Genomic DNA, 20,398 nt, shown 5'->3' with positions numbered 1-20,398 from the left:
GTGTGTACAATTTGTCGGGCTAGGTTGAGTACAGAAGCTGCACAGGACAATTTATCGGAAGTATGGCATATAGAATACAATTCATTAAAAATAATTTCTGAGTCTTTGAAATTTTGATTTTTTTATAGAACGTTTTTTTTTTATTTTGAAAGTTATGATCAAGTTTCTTATAACAATTTCTTGTATTCATGGTTGTTATAATCAATGTTTTTAAATCTATCATTGAGACCATCCATAGTACGAGTTCTTTTTTGTGTTACAGCAGGATCAATCTTGCCATTAGTGAGGTGTCCTGAGCCGAAAAGTTTTTGAATTACTTGTACTTTATATCCAAAGTCCTTACAGGGATTTTACTTAAAATGTTGATACAGCAGTTTGTGTGCATTTTCAGAATTTCCTGCAGATCTGTGATTATTAAACCTTGTTTTACCAGATTTACTCCTTTCCCCAACATGTTGTAATCTACAGTAATTGCAGGTCAATAAATATACTATATTTTGCGTATTACAATTAAGGTTTTGATCTGTAGAAATATGGTAGCATCTACCAGTAACAGAGCTATTAAACGTGTGGGCTTCATCGTAATCAGTACCAGTACATAATTTACATTGTTTATGGTTACAAGCATTAAAAGATAAACTAAAAAAATTGCAAGTTATATTCGAATCAATTGATTTATTAGGTTGGTTACCCTTATGGGTAAGATTTGATGTCACATTAGTCGAGCAATCCAACTGATTATCAACTATACACTAAGTTTCATCAGTTTCTATCAGATAGAATCAAAGTTATCTTGTCCCAAAGCTGAGAGAGAAAGAGAGAGAGAGAGAGAAATGGGGTTTTTAAACGAGAAAACCCATGAGATTGGACAGGCGACCCTCCAAAGCTTCAACCAATGAAATTGCTTAGTTCTGCTTAGCTTAATCATTGAACTCAGTCAAGAAATTCACCTAATGAACATCTACATCATGTTAAAAACCTTCTACCTCAATTAAAAGCAAAGTTGTTATGTTCCAAAGTTTTGATCAATCAAATTGCTTATCCCTCCTTAGCCTAAGCATAAAATTCTCATCATCAAACTTAGTCAAGGTAATGATATAATGAATCTATACTCAGAGTTGCTCTCACTTAATTATCGTGTCCCATAGCATCAACCAACCAAATTGCTTATCTCTGCTTACCCTAAGCAGAAAATGCTCATCTTTGAATTGATCTAATAAACACCTACACCAAGTTTGAACGTTCTAGCTCAATTAGAAGGAGAGTTATTGTGTTCCAAAGTCTCGGCCAATCAAATTGCTTATCACTCTGCTTACCCTGAGCCGAAAATGCTCATTATAGAACTTAGTCAAGGTATTTAATAAAACTATGAAACAAATTTCATCACCCTCACTTAATTAGAACTAAAGTTATCGTGTTCCAAAGCATCAACCAATCAAATTGCTTATTTCTGATTACCCTTAGCAGAAAATGCTTATCTTTGAACTCCATCCAGGCATTGACCTAATAAACACCTGCACCAAGTTTGAACATTCTAGCTCAATTAGAAGGAGAGTTATTCTGTCGCAAAAACAAAAAATGTGGCAAACGTGGCAGACAGACAGACGGACAAACCCATTTAATAGTCCCCTGCTTTCTTCGAAAGGCTGGGGACAACAAGTGAGATTAGTCCTTACATTAGTAATCTATATTTTGCATATTATAACTTTGGTGAGAATAACTTCAGTTAAACTCATCAATTAATTAGCATCTTAGTGCCATTGGTCAAGAGATTAAGATTGTTGATTGGGTAATCAAGTGTAGTTTCTGGATCATCAAAGAAGCCGCCACAGCTATATAACTGCATGTACAATATAGTCTGGTCGAGCTATCCTCAAATCTCGCATTAGTGGGAAAAAATTCCTACCCAAGCGATTATTATTTCATATGAACAAGTAGGGTGAGTAGTCTTCCAGAAAAATTTTCCACATTGATCGGCCTTGGGGAAAATTTTTAGGGGGCTTTTTTGTTTGGACCCCCGAAATTGCCCTAAAATCCATTAAAGGCTATGATAACTCGCTTAATATTCATATTTGGGGTTAATAATGTACTAGGAGCCTATAGGAAAACGATACCAAGGAATTCAAAAATGACGTCAAAAACTGTTCCCATCATTTATATTTTTGTTCAGTTTTAGTTTGTTTGCTAATGTGCTGTGCCTGTGATTTGATTGGTATCCAGCCATGACACAATTCAGAAGTGAAAGTGAAAGTGACGTTTGATTTGCGTTTTTTTTTTTTTAAAAAAAGACCTTTCTACAAAGCCGCTACATGTTTTCTGTATGTAATGATGAATGATGATAATGAAGATGACGGTAACTTATCTGAATCTTGTTGTGTTATGTGTGAGGAGGATTTTACTCACGAGAAAGCTACAAAATTGTACAAAAAAGGTCGGGGTACGCTTTCTCGCTTCGCCGAGGTAAGGGGAGAATTGACATTACAACAGCGGTTACTTACGGAAGGTAATCTATATGTTCATGAAAGCTGTCGTGGGACGTATATCGACGAAAGAACATTGACTCGTAGCACTGATGATAGTGGTGAACCACGCCCTAAAAAATTGCGATCCGAAGTACCACAGTTCGAATGGAAAGTGCACTGCTTTTTATGTGGTGAACCTGCTATTTCCGACGCTCGTCATCCAACAAGATTCATTTCTGTTGTTATGTAGTTGGCTCGAGAGCGAGGGGGATTAAAAAATCTTCTCGATCAAAGAACTGCATCGCCAGATGGGTGAACTTGCATGCGAAGGCTCAGAAATATACTCAGAGAAGGCTCTGCGCATGAAGCTTAAATCACATTACGGGGAGCATATCTATTTTGCATGTATTGGTGGAAGTAGGGAAAAAGTAGTATGCTTTCGGAACATGGCCAGCTTCATAATTAGTGACTCTTGGTATCAGGAAAGAAAAGCAAATCAGTTGGAAGATAGTGAACGCATAATGGTCGCTGCCACAAAACTGATTCGCGAAGAAATTAGACGAGAATACACGAAACGCGAATATCCAAATCCGTATGACCTGAATGACTATGATAGCTTATGCGAATTCCTTACTCCTAGTCTTCTCAAACTGTTACAGACTTTGATGAAAAATGACCTAAAAATGGTTTCTATCGGCCATGCCATCGTCCAATGTGTGCGGCCAAGGTCAGTTATTTCGCCAATCATGTTTGGACTGGGCGCTGAGATGGATTTAGTTTTCGGTTCTAGATGGTTCCTATGACAAGGTACAAACTTTTAAACATTCTATTTTACAAGATCCTACGCTGAAGTGTCTATCAGGAGCTGAGAAATGCCCCACTCATTATGTGGCAGATAATGCTGACTCCAACGTAAGCACGTTGGACGGAAAAGGAACATTTCACAGTTTAGGCCTTATAAGAATTACAAAGAAGAAGCACAGAGTTGACTCTGTGTCTAAGCGCGTCAAACAATTAGCTCGAGTTCATGTCAATGAATTGGTAAAAGACCGAGGTATACCTGTTCTGTCTTATGTTCCATGTGGTCCACCAGCTTTAGCATCTGTGAAATTCAATCCTTTGATCGAACTGAAGTATCCAACAACTGGTTTACCAACTTTGTACTATTCTAACCTTTTATGGCAGTCGAGTTATCTTCTCAAAAGATCACTATCACCGGAACCGCATTGGGTGTTTTATTTGTAAATATTAATTCATTTATTGTGAATTATGATAAACTTCAAGAATGAGGTAAATTTTCAAAATTTTCAAATTTTTGGCACCATTTTGACTTATGACGTCAAAGGTCATTTTTGACGTCATTTTTGAATTCCTTGGTATCGATTTCCTATAAGGCTCCTAGTACATTATTAACCCCAAATATGAATATTAAGTGAGTTATCATAGCCATTAATGGATTTTAGGGCGATTTCGGGGGTCCAAACAAAAAAGGCCACTAAAAATTTTCCCCAAGGCCGATCAACAGGCAAAATTTTTCTGGAAGGCTTCTCACCCTACTTGTTCATATGAAATAATAATCGCTTGGGTAGGAATTTTTTCCCCACTAAATATGTACCTCGACCAGGCTAATAGGTCTATTGTTATTTTCAGGTACCGTAACGGTATCAAAATATGAATCCCTGATAGAATGATAGAAATTTCAATTTTATTTATAAGAAATGCTTACATTCACTTTCGTGCATTTTGGGGGCAGTGTAATAAAACAAATAATGGCTCACTTTTTCTCACTCGAGAATCGTCGCTTTTCGACTCGGTGGTGGTTTTCATTTTTCCTACCCATTGTGATAATAGAATTTAAAACAATAATATCCAACTTTGCATGCCATATGAAGCTATCAATAAAATCTCTTCAAAAACTAAATTATTGGCCATTTTGTATATTTCCATTTAGGCTTTTAAATTATTGGGTTTTTTAAAAGACGATATCAAATTATGACTGCTTGGATTAAATATTCAGAGTAAATAAAGATTTGTTGACGGCCTTATCATTGGTAATTATCAATCAACTCATCATTAATTCGTGACAATTGATAAGTGTTACTTGATGACACGATCTATTTTACAGTATGTTGCCACATGCTTTTTATTAACATGCTTTTATTGGCAATCTATATACGATCAAAATTTTAAGGACTTTTTTCTCCCCGTCACTTCTCAAAATCGCATGTACCCCAAATATTATTGCCAAAATCAAATTTCTATTGTCAGCTTGAGCCTTGAGGCAGTCATAATACAACAAAACTTCACACAGGGTGTCTGAACTGCTTAGCAACAAGCGAAGTTTGTTTACATTTTGTAGGCGTTTTAAAACTTGTTTGTATCCATTCAAAATAAGCTAGAGATTCACCGCTTCAGACAGATTTCTGAATACGGTACTCTTACAAAATGTCCAAATAAAGGTGTCTTAATACAACTGCATTTCATTGTGGGTAATCAAAAAGGATAACAAAGTATAGGTGGCATTCAAAAGTCAAGCTTTTTCACTCACCTCTTTGCATCATCTCTCCAGCTGTGAGGTAAAATTGTTGTGGGTCAGAAATTTGTTGTTTTGGAAATCTAGCTGAAATAATATAATATATATTCAACAATGATATACATGCATTTAGTGGACAGTGAGTAAAGTGTATATAGCAATCTTGGTAAATACAAATCAAAAGAAAAAACAAGCAGATGTCCTTCACCATTATCCAAAAATAAATATATGATAAGCATTATAACATTATTTTTTTAAAATGCATCTGACAATAAATTTGCAGAAAGTAGAAATGCATGGCTTGCAAATATGCCCAAATAGCAGGAATATCTCGACTGTAGTATATCCGAAAAGAAACTTGTTGACTAAATTTGATATTTTGGCAAGGGGTATATATAACTCTGGACATCAACAGGGTTCTTCCTCTCATGACCCCATATTCAAAAAGAATCAGTTAACCGACGGTTGCCATCCAAGGTACGCCTACATTTTGCAAGAGATGGACAGAGAACAAGTTAAAAATTAAAGCGATTTTCCGTACAATCAGTGGCCACAATCCAGGAAGTTAAGGTCCAATATGCACGAATATCAAAAGGAACCAAGATCTTTGGGATATAAACATATCTTTTAACCCGTTAACTGTGTAGTTTTTAAAACGTTAACTACCCCCTATTGTGTAATTAATTTGATGAAAAACGTCATTTTTGGACCTTTTTATTCCTGAATACAAATGATAGTAGTCTGAAACCATATTAAAACTAACGGTAAATAGAGTTGTCTCCCTTCAATTCGATTTCCTCGACCAGGCGTAATATAACGTCCTACACATGCTGCGATCGTATGTTCGAAGAATAGGTCGGGGAAAATACCTCCAAGACGTTATATTACGCCCTACACTGGTGAATGGCAGTTGTCCAGGACGTAATATAACGCCCTATGCATTTAACGGGTTAAGTTTCATGAAAATCGGATAAAAATTGTGACCTCTAGAGGGTCCATAACCTTGGTATTACATACTTTTACGCTATGTGGAACGGCCATTTTGTCAGGAAATTTTGTCCCATTTTCACGATAATTTGAACTCAATCGTCATTATGGAGTAACACTGATATATTTAGACATTTTTTTAAAATCGTACAATCAAGGGCCAATATGCGCAAATATCTACAGGAACCAAGATCTTTGGGTTATAAACATGCATTTCAAGTTTCATCAAAATCAGATGAAAATTGTGACCTCTTGAGGGTCCACGAGCTAAAAACGTGATTTTTCGTACAATCAGGGGCCATAATCCATGAAGTTTTGATCTGATACATGCCAATTTCGAAAAGAACCAGGATCTTTTGAAGATAAACCTATATTTCAATTTTCGTCAAAATCGGATAAGAATTGTGACCTGTAGAGTGTCCTCAAACAAATGGTGGACAGACGTCCGGACAGACAGGGGCAACAACAATATACGTCCACGTGAAAATGTGGGCATATAAAAATCTTTATCTATATTGTTGTTTATTACATTTTTAAGGTCCAATACATTAATTATGATATCATGGACAAGTATTGCCCAGCTATACACAAGGTTAAAAAAAGTGAAACAATGACTTTTGTTTTCTGAGTAAAGTAACAATGATTGAAGGAAACGCACCTTGGTCAGCCAATTGTTTCTTTCGTTGTGACTTAGGATAGGGTTTGTGAACTACAGCACTCATGTTGCTATCTGTACTATATGGACTTGATGGTCTTGGAGTAGCTCGTTGATGTTTGCGATATTTCCTAACTAATTATATAAAAATCACATAATAAAATAATAAAGCATTGATAGCAATGACAAGCCAACAGTGAGGCTGATGTCCCCCCACCAAAATTCCAAAAAAAATAGATGACACATATTATTTAATCGCACATTTATTTCTTTCAAAAGTATCGAGCAATCAAACTGATTATAAACTATTCAGTAAGTTTCATCACTCTCTATCAGATAGAATCAAAGTTATCTTGTCCCAAAGCATCGACCAATGAAATTGCTTAGCTCAGCATGTTAATCATTGAACTCAGTCAAGACATTCACCTAATGAACATCTGCATCAAGTTTAAACATTCTACCTCAATTAAAAGTAATGTTCCAAAGTCAATAATTCACGAAGTTACGATCTGATATGCAAGAATATCGAAAGGAACCAAGATCTTTGGGTTATAAATCGGATGAAAATTGTGACCTCTACAGTGCCACAAGCTAAAAATGTGATTTTTTCATACAATCAAGGGCCATAATCCATAAGTTATGGTCTGATACATGCCAATATCGAAAGGAATCAAGATCTTTGGGAGATAGACCTATAATTTAAGTTTTGTTAAAATTGGATAAAAATTGTGACCTGTTGAGTGTCCAAGTCCGGACGAACAGGGGCGACACAGGCCTCGAAATGTTGCTTTAGTAAATAACCTGTCACTCTCAATTATCAAAGACCAATCACATGACACATATCCATACATGTAGGGGCACACACACACTCTTAAATTGTTTACGTCTTGACATACATTGCTCCATATAAATATCGTAATATGAAACCTTTTTATTTCTTCGACATCTGAATGCCTAAAAGTTCTTGAAAGTCGGTGAATCTGCTCTGGCTTAGCAACTCGAAGATTTGTACAATTCTATCAAGCGTATTCACGCGAAATCCGCCAAGTATCATGGTACCAAACTTGTGTACTAAATCGACTACTTCGCCGTTGAGGCGTAGAATTCAGATTTTAAAATATCCGTAATACATTGATTATCAAAACACGAATCACACCTGTGCATGGTACCATATTTACATGTACCGTGTGCGGAGGACATATAACGCCCCCTGGAATTCCTTTCTCACATATCCTGTCTATATTTCTGCTACAAATTATATTTATATATGAAATATTTTTCCGATCTAATTATTTGATTTTGAAAATTTTCTTATTATTCATAGCCTTTATTTATGGAAATTGTTTTAAACTTTTTAAATGATTAAATACACCAGGCAACAAGCTGTGTGCATTTCCATTCCAGCTACCACTGTGGTGTCGTTACGATAGAACTTTTTTAAATGACCTGGGAGTGTGTTTTTAATTTATTTAGACATAATACTTTCATAATGCTATAAACTAGTGTCAAGCAGATGAAAACAAGCATAGATGGTGTGAAATTCATTGTTATAAAATTGTCTACTTCCAAACTGTGTGAGTAACTGTTGCCTACGACAGAGCGATATGTAAACAGTGCAAATGGTGGCTTTTCGCAGTATTTCCGTGCTTAATTCTTGCATTTAGAAACAAATAATTAAATGTACGTGACGTGGACGTGAGTATTGTGGTCTTATGTCAATTTACTGAACATCAAGTAAAATTTAGTCCAACTGTAGCAAGCGACAGGTAGTTTTACTTGTTACCTGTCAGACGAAAAAATCGCCTGTCGGCGACAAGTAGACAGGTGAACATTTCGAGCCATGCGACAGCATAATACATCCAAAGAAAATGTGGGTGTATAAAGATAGGTTGCCAGGCAACAAAACATACGCCCACAGCAGCTAAATCATCCGAGCAGTCAACAAGGGTTGTCGCATATTTATTCTTTTGTAGATAATTAGGGGAATTTAATAGACAATTTCATACAGATGACATTATAATTTTCATTGTTTGAGGGTTCACAAGGTTCTAAAAACTAAAACAAGGGTCGTAACTCTGGAAGTAATCTACAGAAATTGTTAAGATTCGACAAGCTTTTTCGTTTTACTAATTCAAATAATGCATATAAATTTCATACAGATCAGATGATAACTTTTGTCGGTCGAACGTTCACAAGGTTCAACAAAGTAAAAAATGGGCCATAACTCTAGAAGTAATTGACGGAAATTGCTGCCATACAACAGGCTTCTTCATTTCACTAATTTAAGTGATGCATATGAATTTCATAGAGATTAAGTGATAACTTTTGTCATTCAAGCGTTCACAAGATTCAACAAAGCTAAACATGGGCCATAACTCTAGATGTAATCAACGGAAATAGGCTGAAACTCAATAGGCTTGTTCGTTTTTCTAATTTAAACGATACATATAAATTTCATACTGATCGGATAATAACTTTTGTCGTTAGAGCATTCACAAGGTACAACAAAGTGAAACAAGGGCCAGACTATTCTATACGGCCACATTTCAATGTAGGCGTACAAAATTTGATTTTAACTTACCATTTTTCGGGTCAGAAACTGTTGTTCCTACAACTGTTAAACCAGACATCTCAGCTGCTTTAGCTACAGCACTTGCAAAATCAGCTTCTGCGAGAAAAGATTCATCACTTGAATCCTGGGAACAGGAACTACTACTTGTGTTTGCTTGATCAGTGCTGACCCAATAGCCTATGTGAAGCAGAAGACCGAGAAACATTATGTATAATAAAGATATTAACAATGATGAAAACAAAATACTTGCTTGAAATTTGAAAACTTCACCATCTTACATTTAAAATCCATTGGTAATTTAAAATATGCCCACACAGCAACTTTGTCATGAAAATAAATTGCCATAGACTGCAGCTTATGCTAAAGGAAAACTTTGTTGTTGACAAATGTGCCTTCAAGAAATCTAATCTTTGTCATGTTTACAAGCAACTTGTTATAAATCTGTTAAAAACTGTGGCCTCTATCATGTTCACAAGATTTTAACAAGATGAGGGGTAACTCTGGAAAGGAAGATTACGAAGCACTAAATATCGATAGGGTTTGTTCTATAATAACAACAATGCTACTTTTTTAAAAGATAGGTTACCAGGTAATGAAATATACGCCCACAGCAACTAATTCATCCAAGTGGTCTACAAGGGTTGTTTCATATTTATTAATTTGTAGGTAATGAGGGGCATTTACAAGACCATTTCATACAGATCAGATTAAGATTTCCGTCGTCTTAGGGTTCAAAAGATTCTACAAACTGAAACAAGGGCCATAATTCTGGAAGTAATGTAAAGAAATATTTCAAATTTGACAGGATCTTTCGTCTTACTAATTTAAATAATCAGGGTTTCCTCCAGAAAAAACTGGAAGGGGGGATACAAATTATTGGATCACCAAAGGCGATCCTACGGCGCAAATCTACTACCAGGGGGTTCTGGGGGAAACCCCCCCAGAAAATGTTTTCTTCGCGAACGCTGTAAATTCCATCGTTTCAGGAGGAAAACATCGCAAATTCAGCATGAAAGACCCACAAGTAGCTGTTTAATGTATGATTCCCATGTCATTCTCCAATAAAGTTCAGTCGGCTATTTTATATAGCCGAGTAATTGATGATAGCCGTTTTTGCCGTACCGTCCCGTAGCACATTTTTTTTTTTTCAAAAAAAGAACAAATAATAATCAAGCTGTAAAAAATAATTCTGTATAGAATGCACCAATTATTCATTTTCCATCAAGTGGAAATTTGATAAAAATGGCCAAAGTTTTACTCCGTGCATCAAACAACTATTTTATCATTGGTTAGAGCCGTCTAAATGCGGGGAAATTTACAGTAGCTATTGGCTAACATCACGCATATATAATCTTATTTGCATATTGTATACTATTTATAGAATTATAAGCTGAAATTAATTTTAAGGCGATAGCCGCAAGGACCAATATAGTGCCGTGTTTTTTGCAGAGTATAGCATGCAGCGCAAAAGCAGAGGATATATCATCAACCTCGCACGCGGGGTACTGTCCAGTCGGCAGTTGAATGTAAATAGGATAGACCATTTAAATCTTTTGTGTTAATAGTCCTGTAATTAATAGATAACATCTGTTTGGTCGTAAAAAATGCGTAATAAACTTGACCAAATTTTAAATCGGGCCATGAGCACAGATCAGTCATCCACTTGTTTTCCTCAATTGCATGTGGTCATTACGGGTCTGGTAAACTTGCCGTATCATTTTCTACATCAAAGTTTTTGTAAATATCGTTTCTGGCATCGGTTGGTAAATCTTACAAGTATATAGAAATGGCGATCGGTTCTATTTTATGTAAAACAAGCTTATTTAACGATGGTATTTTCACAAAAAAAACACACAATGGCCAATGGGTTTCAATCTACGAATAAGGCCAGGGTCTGCGCATGACCGAAAATGGCGTCAAAAGGGAAACCCGTAAAAGGTCCTAATGGATGCCTTGAATTAAATAACTTGACAAACCATATAATATGATAATTTCTTTAGTCACAGATCATTTAAACACTCCTTTTCTTACACAAAACACAGTTTTTGAAAACATTACTCAACTGACTGACTGCCCTTCTTCAAGCAAAGGGGGGTATCAGTTTTGTCATTCGAAGGTTCACAAGGTTCAACAAAGTGTAACAAGGGCCATAATTCTTTAGACAGAAATTGCTGAAATTCAATAGGTTTCTTCATTTCACTTTTGATGTTAGAGCATTCACATGATTCAACAAGATGACTCAAGGACCATAACTGAAGTTCATACAGATCACATGATCAGTTTTGTCATTCGAATGTTCACAAGGTCTGGACATGCACCAAAATTAATAGTTGCCGCCGTTGGGGTATAAAAAATATATATATGCCAAGTTTTAAGATGATCCATTCAGAATTGCGGCCAGCATATGATAAATGCAAAAATTGGGCATGCTTCTGCCCCTAGGAGTCGGGACATGCACCAAAATCAACAGTTGCCGTCCTTAGGCCATGAGGAATACTTATACCAAGTTCCATGACAATCCATTAAAAATTGTGGCCTGTAGGCAACACACATGAAAAACCAGTGGCTGCCAGGCAGGATACGCCCACATTTTCGAGAGATGGATAGAGAACAAGCTAAAAAGAAAGTGATTTTTCCTACAATCAAGGGCCATAATTCAGGAAATTACAATTCGATATGCACAAATATCGAAAGGAACCGAGATCTTTGTGTTATAAACTTACATTTCAAGTTTCAACAAAATCGGTTAAAAATTGTGACCTCTATGGGGTCAACAACCTTGATATACCATATTTTTACGCTATTTGAGAACGAACAGCGGCCATTTTGTCTGTCAATTTTTAGCCGATTTACACGAAAATTCGAACTCAGCCATCCTTAGGGTGTAACGGTGATATAATAATACGTTTTTTTAAATCGGAATAAAATTATGACCTCTATAGGGTCCACAAGCTAAAAATGCGATTTTTCGACAATCAGGGGCCATAATTCAGGTAGTTACGGTCCGATATGCGCGAATATGGACAGGAACCAAGATCTTTGGGTTATAAACTTACATTTCAAGTTTCAACAAAATCGGATAAAAATTGTGACCTCTATAGGGTCCACAACCTTGATATACCATATTTTTACGCTATTTGAGAACGAACGGCGGCCATTTTGTCTGTCAGTTTAGGGGCGATTTTCACGAAATTCAAACTCAGCCGTCCTTAGGGTTTAACGGTGACATAATAATACGTTTTTTTAAATCGTATAAAAAGTCCAAATGATGTATTTGATATTAATGGTTGACATCCATATGAACTTTTGTCTTTAAACTTTAATACTATTATTAGTGTCAGTAGATCTGAACATTTGACCCATCATCCAAAATGTGTGTCATAATCATTGAATTGATCCAATTGATCCACAACATATTTTTTTTATTGTTCTGACCACTCAATTTAACTACATATTTAGATTAGACATGTTAAAGTAATGTATGATATATCATATTCATCAACTTACCATCCTCGTTTATACTAGAACCATACGGCTGAGTCGCTTCTACGTCAGACTCTTCACAATAATCTGGCATTTCCTCGGACACAGGAGAATCACCATTTCTATAAATGTGAATCAGAGATGGTAAATTTATCCTATTTGAATAATATTCAGTTGCATACATTCTGCAACACGCAATAGCACTTGTTACAGGGCTGATCGGTGACAGAAGCAAGTTTAATTAGCTATAGATTTGTCTTAAAAAGATTCAATTTTGGCCTTGAAATTGAAACACACGGATAAGACACATACAATGTGAAGAAATAATAATAATAATAATATTGTTATCGCGTTGATACTGAAGAACAGTTTCTAAGACCCCGCTGGTTGTTCTATTCACTGATTATTTACAGATCAGGGTTTTGAAACAAGAATGTTTTGAGTTGAGATTTAAAATAACGAACAGACCTTACTAGGTTTATTGACTTTGATAGTTTATTCCATAAATAAGGACAAGTATAGGAAAGGGCACGTTTTCCAATTTGTAAGCTAATGATTGGCATGCACGTAAAAGATCCCTTGACAGTTGGAATTCGATATAAGAGTAGGCCGTATTGCAGAACAGTAGGAAGTTAAACCCCATTTCATTTCATTTCATGTAAGCTAATAGTTGAAAATTTTAAAAGATGTTTTTTCTGAGAACAGAGATTTTTGTGTAGTATAGGGTTCTTCAAGACTTTTTATATAAGATGGAGCTAGGCTGTTTAACGATTTGAAGACAAAGAACAGTAACTTAATTCTTTACTGAATTAGGAGCCAATGTAGCGACTGAAGTACAGGGGAGATATGTTGATGTTTTCTGCTTTTAGTGAGGAGTCGAAGCGCTGAATTTTGAACATGTTGTTTGTTAATGTGATAGTCTGGTTAGCAATATAGTAAGTAAACCATTGAGATAAATGTGTGAATGAGTTTTCCTTTATTTTCATAATTCAGATAGCATTAGATCTTTACAATTTGATGTACATGTATATGATAGAAGGCAGTGAAGCAAATACTTTGTATGTGATCTTTAAACAAAAGATTTGAGTCTAATATATCACCAATATTTCAAGCTTTATGGGTAATTTTTTTATGAAAATTAACTAGCGTTGGATCAATTTTTCAACGTTGTTGCTTGGATCTAGTTACCAACAGTTCGGTTTCATATGGATTTAATTTTAAGAAAGGTTCTATCATCCAAGCAAGAATATCTGTGAGACAAAGTTCCATATTTTGTATCATGGAATGTTGAGATTCTGCTCAAATGCAATATAAAGTTGGTGTTGTCTGCAAACAATTAAATATTTAGTCCATAGTATTCAGCAATCTTAGTGATAGGCTTTCTGAAGATAATAAAAAGTTCATGCCCGAGTACTGGTTTAAAGGACAATATTGGTGTCAGTCATTATCACATATATCTTGTCCCAAAGCATCAACCAATCAAATTGCTTATCTGTGCTTACCCTAAGCAGAAAATGCTCATCTTCGAACTCCATCAAGGCATTGACCACCTAATAAACACCTACACCAAGTTTGAACATTCTAGCTCAATTAGAAGTTGAGTTATTTTGTCCCAAAAAGTGTGACGGACAGACAGAAGAACCCATTCGAAAAGCAGGGGACAAAAAAAAAAGGTTAAAATATTGGTACTTGTCTTATGGCAATACACACTGTCTATAAATTTAAATTAAATTAATTCGGATAATAACTTGAGCCTCTAGGGCATCCACAAGATTTATCTAAGTGATCAAGTGCCAAAAGTCTGGAAATAATTATCAGAAATTAACTAAAAACAGTGTGGCACCACCCCTGGGGATAAAGCATGCACCAAAATCAATAGCTGGACTTATAAAAAGGGATAGTCCAGACTCCAGAGTCATAGTGGAGCCTCTATATATCTGCCAAGCTTCACTTGATTCTGTTCACTAATGAGGTAGTGGTAGCACTGAGACAAACCCCAAGAACAAGAAGATGATCAAAGGTTAGACAATCACTGTGGCCCTGGTGTATAACCCAATACCACCCAATACCACCCTAATACAAACTCAATATCACCACATACTACCCAATATTACAACATAATGATGTAAAATGTGCATATCAATTGAATTTATTCAAAAATAATTAGTTATAGCTCGGGAATTGTACTTTAAATGCGATTACCGATCTCTGGCTGTTCCATTTGCCTCCCTATATCAACCAAAACAAGCAAAACCTAACCCAATACTACCAAATACTACCACATACTACCCAATATTATCAATTAACAACCTCATATTGTCAAATAGCAGCATATTAGTATAATTACTGCAACGAATATTCTATAATTTGCAGAAAAATGAAATGTTTGCGCAGTTATCTCCCTTTACAACTGATAAAGAGATTTTAGATTATTCAGATTAATCATCTTCTTTTGCGTTGCAGTTGGTTTCCAAGTCGACTATATTGTGTATATTTTAATCTATTATATATAATTATATACTGTATTATTATATAAGATGGCCAGCGGTCTATAAATAACAATTTCAACCCCTCCATGGGTATCGTCAGGAGGCACGTCCTTTAATAAAAAAAAAATGCATATGTTTATATTTTTTCATGTCAACTATTAAGTCATTGCATAATTACTTTCATTTTAAAATGAACGAAATTGCACATGTTTATTGCAAATGTGTAATGCTCTACTCATATATACATTCCACCTGACTTAACAATTAAACAACGGGTTAAGATTGTTGATTGGGTAATCACGTTCTGGTTTATTTATATTATCTCTCGATGAAACTGCTACCAAATAATACACTTGAAGATATTCTTTTGTCAATATTGGTTTTAGCCTCTTTCTGTTGTATATAGACCCTTCATGTATATTGTTGTTGTTTATTACAAATACGACGGCTATGATTATCAATCCATCTATATGCAGTGTTATCAATGTTAAACATATAGATAACGTCCACCAGTTAATTGTCATTTTGTAAAAGTTGGCTTAATTACTAAATACAGCTTTGATTGTACTAATCATCTAGTGTCAACACTATAATCGGCATGTTTCCGGATATACGATTTAACTCAAAGTCAGTGTATATTCACACATCTCTGGCATCCAATAGAAGTTCCAAAAGCACATTTCTTCACTCTTGTCTAACCTCACACTCTGTGTAAGCGTAGTCATAATTTTATCGAATATTAGTCGATATCACTATGGCCCGTGGTCAACAACAAAAACATGTCCAACGGCATTGTGGTAAATGCGCTGTGAAGTGTAAAAATGGAATTATATTTTGTGACACGTGTTTGAAATGGTACCACATAGATTGTGAAGGCATTACTGATGTAGAAGTAAAAGCCCTTTCTGCCAGCCCAGAAACATATATTTGTGAAATATGCAGAAGTTCTGGTGACAATTTTGATTATCTCCTGGGAATAACACGACTGGGAAAGGTTTGTTATGTATCTTATTCAATTTAAAAAATTGCATAAAATATTTATATTTATTTTGTCCAAAATCGTGGATTTTCTCCGAGTGCTCCGGTTCCTCCCACTGCTAAAGACCCCTACGCGCCAGCGAATTATTGAAATAAAATTGAACGACCAGGTCAGTCCCGAAATGACCTAGTTTGTGTCGTGTGAAGGGTAAGCGCTTGTTATTATTTTGATTCGCATATGTTTATATTTATTTTTTCATGTCAACTATTACGTTATTGCATATTTACGTAATGGATGATGGTTATTTATAAATTAAACATTAACGAAATTGCACATGTTTATTACAAATGTGTAATGCTCTACTCGTAAATACATTCCACCTGACTTATCACTTAATCAACGGAAATAAGATTAAAATTAAAAACACTTATATGTATGGATATACTACTTCTGAATTTATTAACATGCTACGTTTCGATACACATACAGATATCGTTATCAAGCAAATTTTTATTTGTGAAATCTACCTCTATATGTCTTATAAGGAATATGGAAATAAGATTGTTGATTGGCTAATCAAGTTTTGTTGTGCTTGATCATCAAAGAAACCGACAGAGCTGTAAGTGTTTAAGCAGATTAGTGAAAGTAAGGCTTTGTATTTTATTTTCAGGCCGCAAATCACAGTGTTGACAAACTGAGAAGTGTCGCAGAAAGAGAGATGCTACTTCACAAAGAGAGGCGTGTCGATTTATCCCCTACAATAGTACCAACAGAATTCCTGTTGACGAAGTAGCTGACAAATTATTAAGGCAGTATACCAAAGAAACCTATGTCAATGCAGTAAAATCTACGGGCGATGGGGATTGTCTCTTCAATGCAGTCTCAACGCTGCTGATAGGGTGCGAATCTCTTTCAGTAGAGTTGAGATATCGCACTTGTTTGGAGATGGTTCCGACCCATGCAAACATGGGTACCGCCTGACGATACCCATGGAGGGGTTGAAATAGTTATTTATAGACTGACGGCCATCTTATATAATAATACAGTAGTTAACTATATATAATGATTAAAATATACACAACAAAATACTTGTTTTTCTTATTTTAACTTCGTCCTCTTGGAAACCCACTGCAAAGCAAAAGAAGATGATTAATCTGGATAGCAATTTATCGGTTGTAAAGGGAGATAACTGCGCAAACATTTCATTTTTCTTCAAATTACAGAATATTCGCTGCAGTAATTATACTAATGTGCTGCTATTTGAAAATATTAGGTTGTTAATTGATAAAATTGGGTAGTATGTGGTAGTATTTGGTAGTATTGGGTTAGTTTTTACTTGTTTTGGTTGATATAGGGGGGCAAATGGAAAAGCCAGAGATCGGTAATCGCATTTAAAGTACAATTCCCGTGCTATAACTAATTATTTTTAAAAAAAATTCAATTGATATGCACAGTTTACATCATTATGTTGGAGTATTAGGTAGTATGTGGTTATATTGTAGTGGTATTGGGGTGGTATTGGGTAGTATTGGGTAAATCGTCCCACCTGTAAAAAGTTTACTTTAAGCCTGGCCAAGGAAGTTACTGATGACAGAACGATTAGCTAATGTCATGTTTTATTATAAAGTGTACCAGTGGGTATCTAATAAATGTAATGGTTTTATTAGAAAAGAGAAAAAGAGTTTTTAAATATTTTTCTTATCTTCAAAATCAGCATATATTGAACATATAAAATACTTAGTACTAGCTTTATTGGTGTATTTTTTTTATTAAAATATTAGAAAAGAGAAAAAGAGTTTTTAAATATTTTTCTTATCTTCAAAATCAGCATATATTGAACATATAAAATACTTAATACTAGCTTTATTGGTGGTATCTTTTTATTAAAATAAGTTTCAAATATTTTAATGAATTACATCATTTAAGACAGACATTTTTCCCATCATTTTTTATCAAGATTTTAGAATACATTGAAATAACATTTGTTTTAAAATTTTGAATTTATTTTTGTATAATTATAAGGGCAAGTGTGTCTTCTTTAAAACAGGCTTAAAAATATACTGATGAGAAAAATAACAAGTTCCGAAAATTGAATTGTTCAAACCCCAGTGAAAATTTGACTAGTCTGTCCATCCACTACATTATTGAGGTGGTCTTACTTTCGTTTTGTAAACTTTGTATTTTTATGTCACGTGGAAATAAATTTGTCCCTTTGTGGAATAGCTGTTTATGTTTTAGTATATGCCATTTAAAAAAAGCAGGAAAATGGTTTGGAAAATCAAATTTCCATGCTTATGTATTGCTAACGTTTCGTCCAATTGATGTCTGTCCAGTTTTAGCGAAACGTTAGCATTATTTTAATATTTCTTTTCGGCTTCATATTACGTGATAGAATTTGAATAACCGCTGCAAACGAAGCGTGAGTGTAGTCTCGATCTTCCACACAGGATACGGATAATTTGACACGGGTAGTCGATTGATTATGCCATTTTTACAGTTGTCTGTCCGAAAATGTTAACGTTAGCACTCTTGATACATTAGCACAACTAATTCGCCTTTCAAGGCGTTGTTTACTCAAAATGTATCACTTTCTTTACGGCCTTTAGAAAAGAAAACTGGCTTTCCGATTCCTGATGCATAAACATGGCGGTCGGCATTCTCGCCTTATTCACTCGATCAAAATGACTTTGACCCCCCGCAAAAAAGTGCTAACATATAAATTGTCAGACCGATTAAATAAACCGTCTGTCCTTACGTAACGTTAGCACGCGCTTTTAAAATACTTTTTGTCCGATTTTAAATTTAAAACTCACCCAAGGGTAGAAATATACAATTTATTAATACCTTTCATTGCGGACTATTTGAATTTTTAGTTAAAAACAATAATTCAAGTAATACAGTTATTTATAAAATGTCCATGTCTATCCTTATGTAACGTTAGCAACAGTTGCATATGCCCGATAAATGTTTAAATTTTAGGTTATTAAAATATATGATTATATTTATTATATTAATCTTAAATTCTTAATATTATGCTTTATTTAGCATGTAATAAAATCTCAGTAACTACTTACATCAACACTATAAATAGAAATTTTCTTCAAACTTTAGTGCTAATGTTACAAATCTGCCAGAATGTCTGTCCACATGTAACATTAGCAATGCAATTCATTTTTAAATTAAAAATTAATTTGTAAATCATATCCCATGAAACTTCAGATTTAGATAATGTATTATTACATTAAACTTTTGAAGAAAATTATTAATATATATAAGCAACAGTTAATATCTGAAAGGAAAATAAATGTGCTATGCGTCTGTCCAATTCAAAAGAGACATTTTATATTTACTAAAATGGTCATCTTAACTGTCTTATGACCCAAAAATAATAGCATCTTCATTCATATAATTCAATGTATATTCTACCTATAGAGATTGATATTTATATGAATTTTAATGTGCATTGTTTGCATTTGATATAATTTCATCTAGAGTGATACGATTCAAAAAATTTCAATATGTTAAGTATAATGTTCAATAAAAAAATTATTTTGCGAAAAATTATCTTTTTTAAAATGTATTTTGGAAGAATATGTATCAATCTTAACTGAGACAGTGATTTTGTAAGAGGAATTGGAATTTCATAATTCAAATGGGATTGGGAACCTATGGTACACTTTAAAAAAACCATGCCTAATTGAGAATGCCAACGGCTAAGAAAATAAATTAATTTAGCAAAATAAATAAAATGAAGTCAGATTAATTGATTCTGAATATTATGGAAATATTAATCCAGCTGCGAAATCTAATTTTGAAAGCCTGAATTGGAAAATTCATTGGATGCAGCTCCCGTGTCGGAGTGGCCCCTTTTACTGACCGCAGAGCCCGGATGGGGGTTCCGGGGGCTCTAACCCTGGAAAAATTTGAAAAATGAACCCCAAATATGCGATTTGGTGGCATGTCTGATTATAATCTCTGTCAAATAATATATCTCATAAATCGATTAATTTAGGCCAAAACCCCGACCTGCAAGTAATTTACAACCATCAACCTGTGAAATTATCATATTGTCATATTATTAAAAATTTTCGGATCCTGCAATGGGGATTCTGATTTTCTGGCCAACACCCAGCCCAGAAAGTCTATTATACCAGCCCATTCCAGACTCCAGTGATGGCGTGGCGGCCCGTTAAAGCCACTGGCCACATACAACATGATCATCATCGCTCCATGGCCGG

The 20,398-nt window shown here is 34.7% G+C and overlaps 1 protein-coding gene across 5 annotated transcripts in view; it reads right to left on the bottom strand.

Annotated features, from left to right (window-relative positions):
- LOC126829621 (roundabout homolog 1) overlaps positions 1 to 20,398 on the bottom strand; it is a 174,950-nt gene that overhangs the window by 13,150 nt on the left and 141,402 nt on the right. For 4 of the 5 annotated variants that reach the window (XM_050559568.1, XM_050559569.1, XM_050559571.1 and 1 more), the window contains 4 exons: positions 12,717 to 12,814; positions 9,219 to 9,386; positions 6,641 to 6,772; positions 5,011 to 5,082 (listed from right to left, as the gene is read on the bottom strand). In XM_050559568.1, coding sequence (XP_050415525.1) covers positions 5,011 to 5,082; positions 6,641 to 6,772; positions 9,219 to 9,386; positions 12,717 to 12,814 — 470 coding nt within the window. The remainder of the gene's footprint in view (positions 1 to 5,010; positions 5,083 to 6,640; positions 6,773 to 9,218; positions 9,387 to 12,716; positions 12,815 to 20,398) is intronic. The other variant, XM_050559570.1, reaches the window with a different exon arrangement.

The sequence above is a fragment of the Patella vulgata genome, chromosome 8, assembly GCF_932274485.2.
Source record: "Patella vulgata chromosome 8, xgPatVulg1.2, whole genome shotgun sequence".
NCBI lineage: Eukaryota > Metazoa > Mollusca > Gastropoda > Patellidae > Patella > Patella vulgata.
This window is presented reverse-complemented; position numbering and strand designations above follow the sequence as displayed.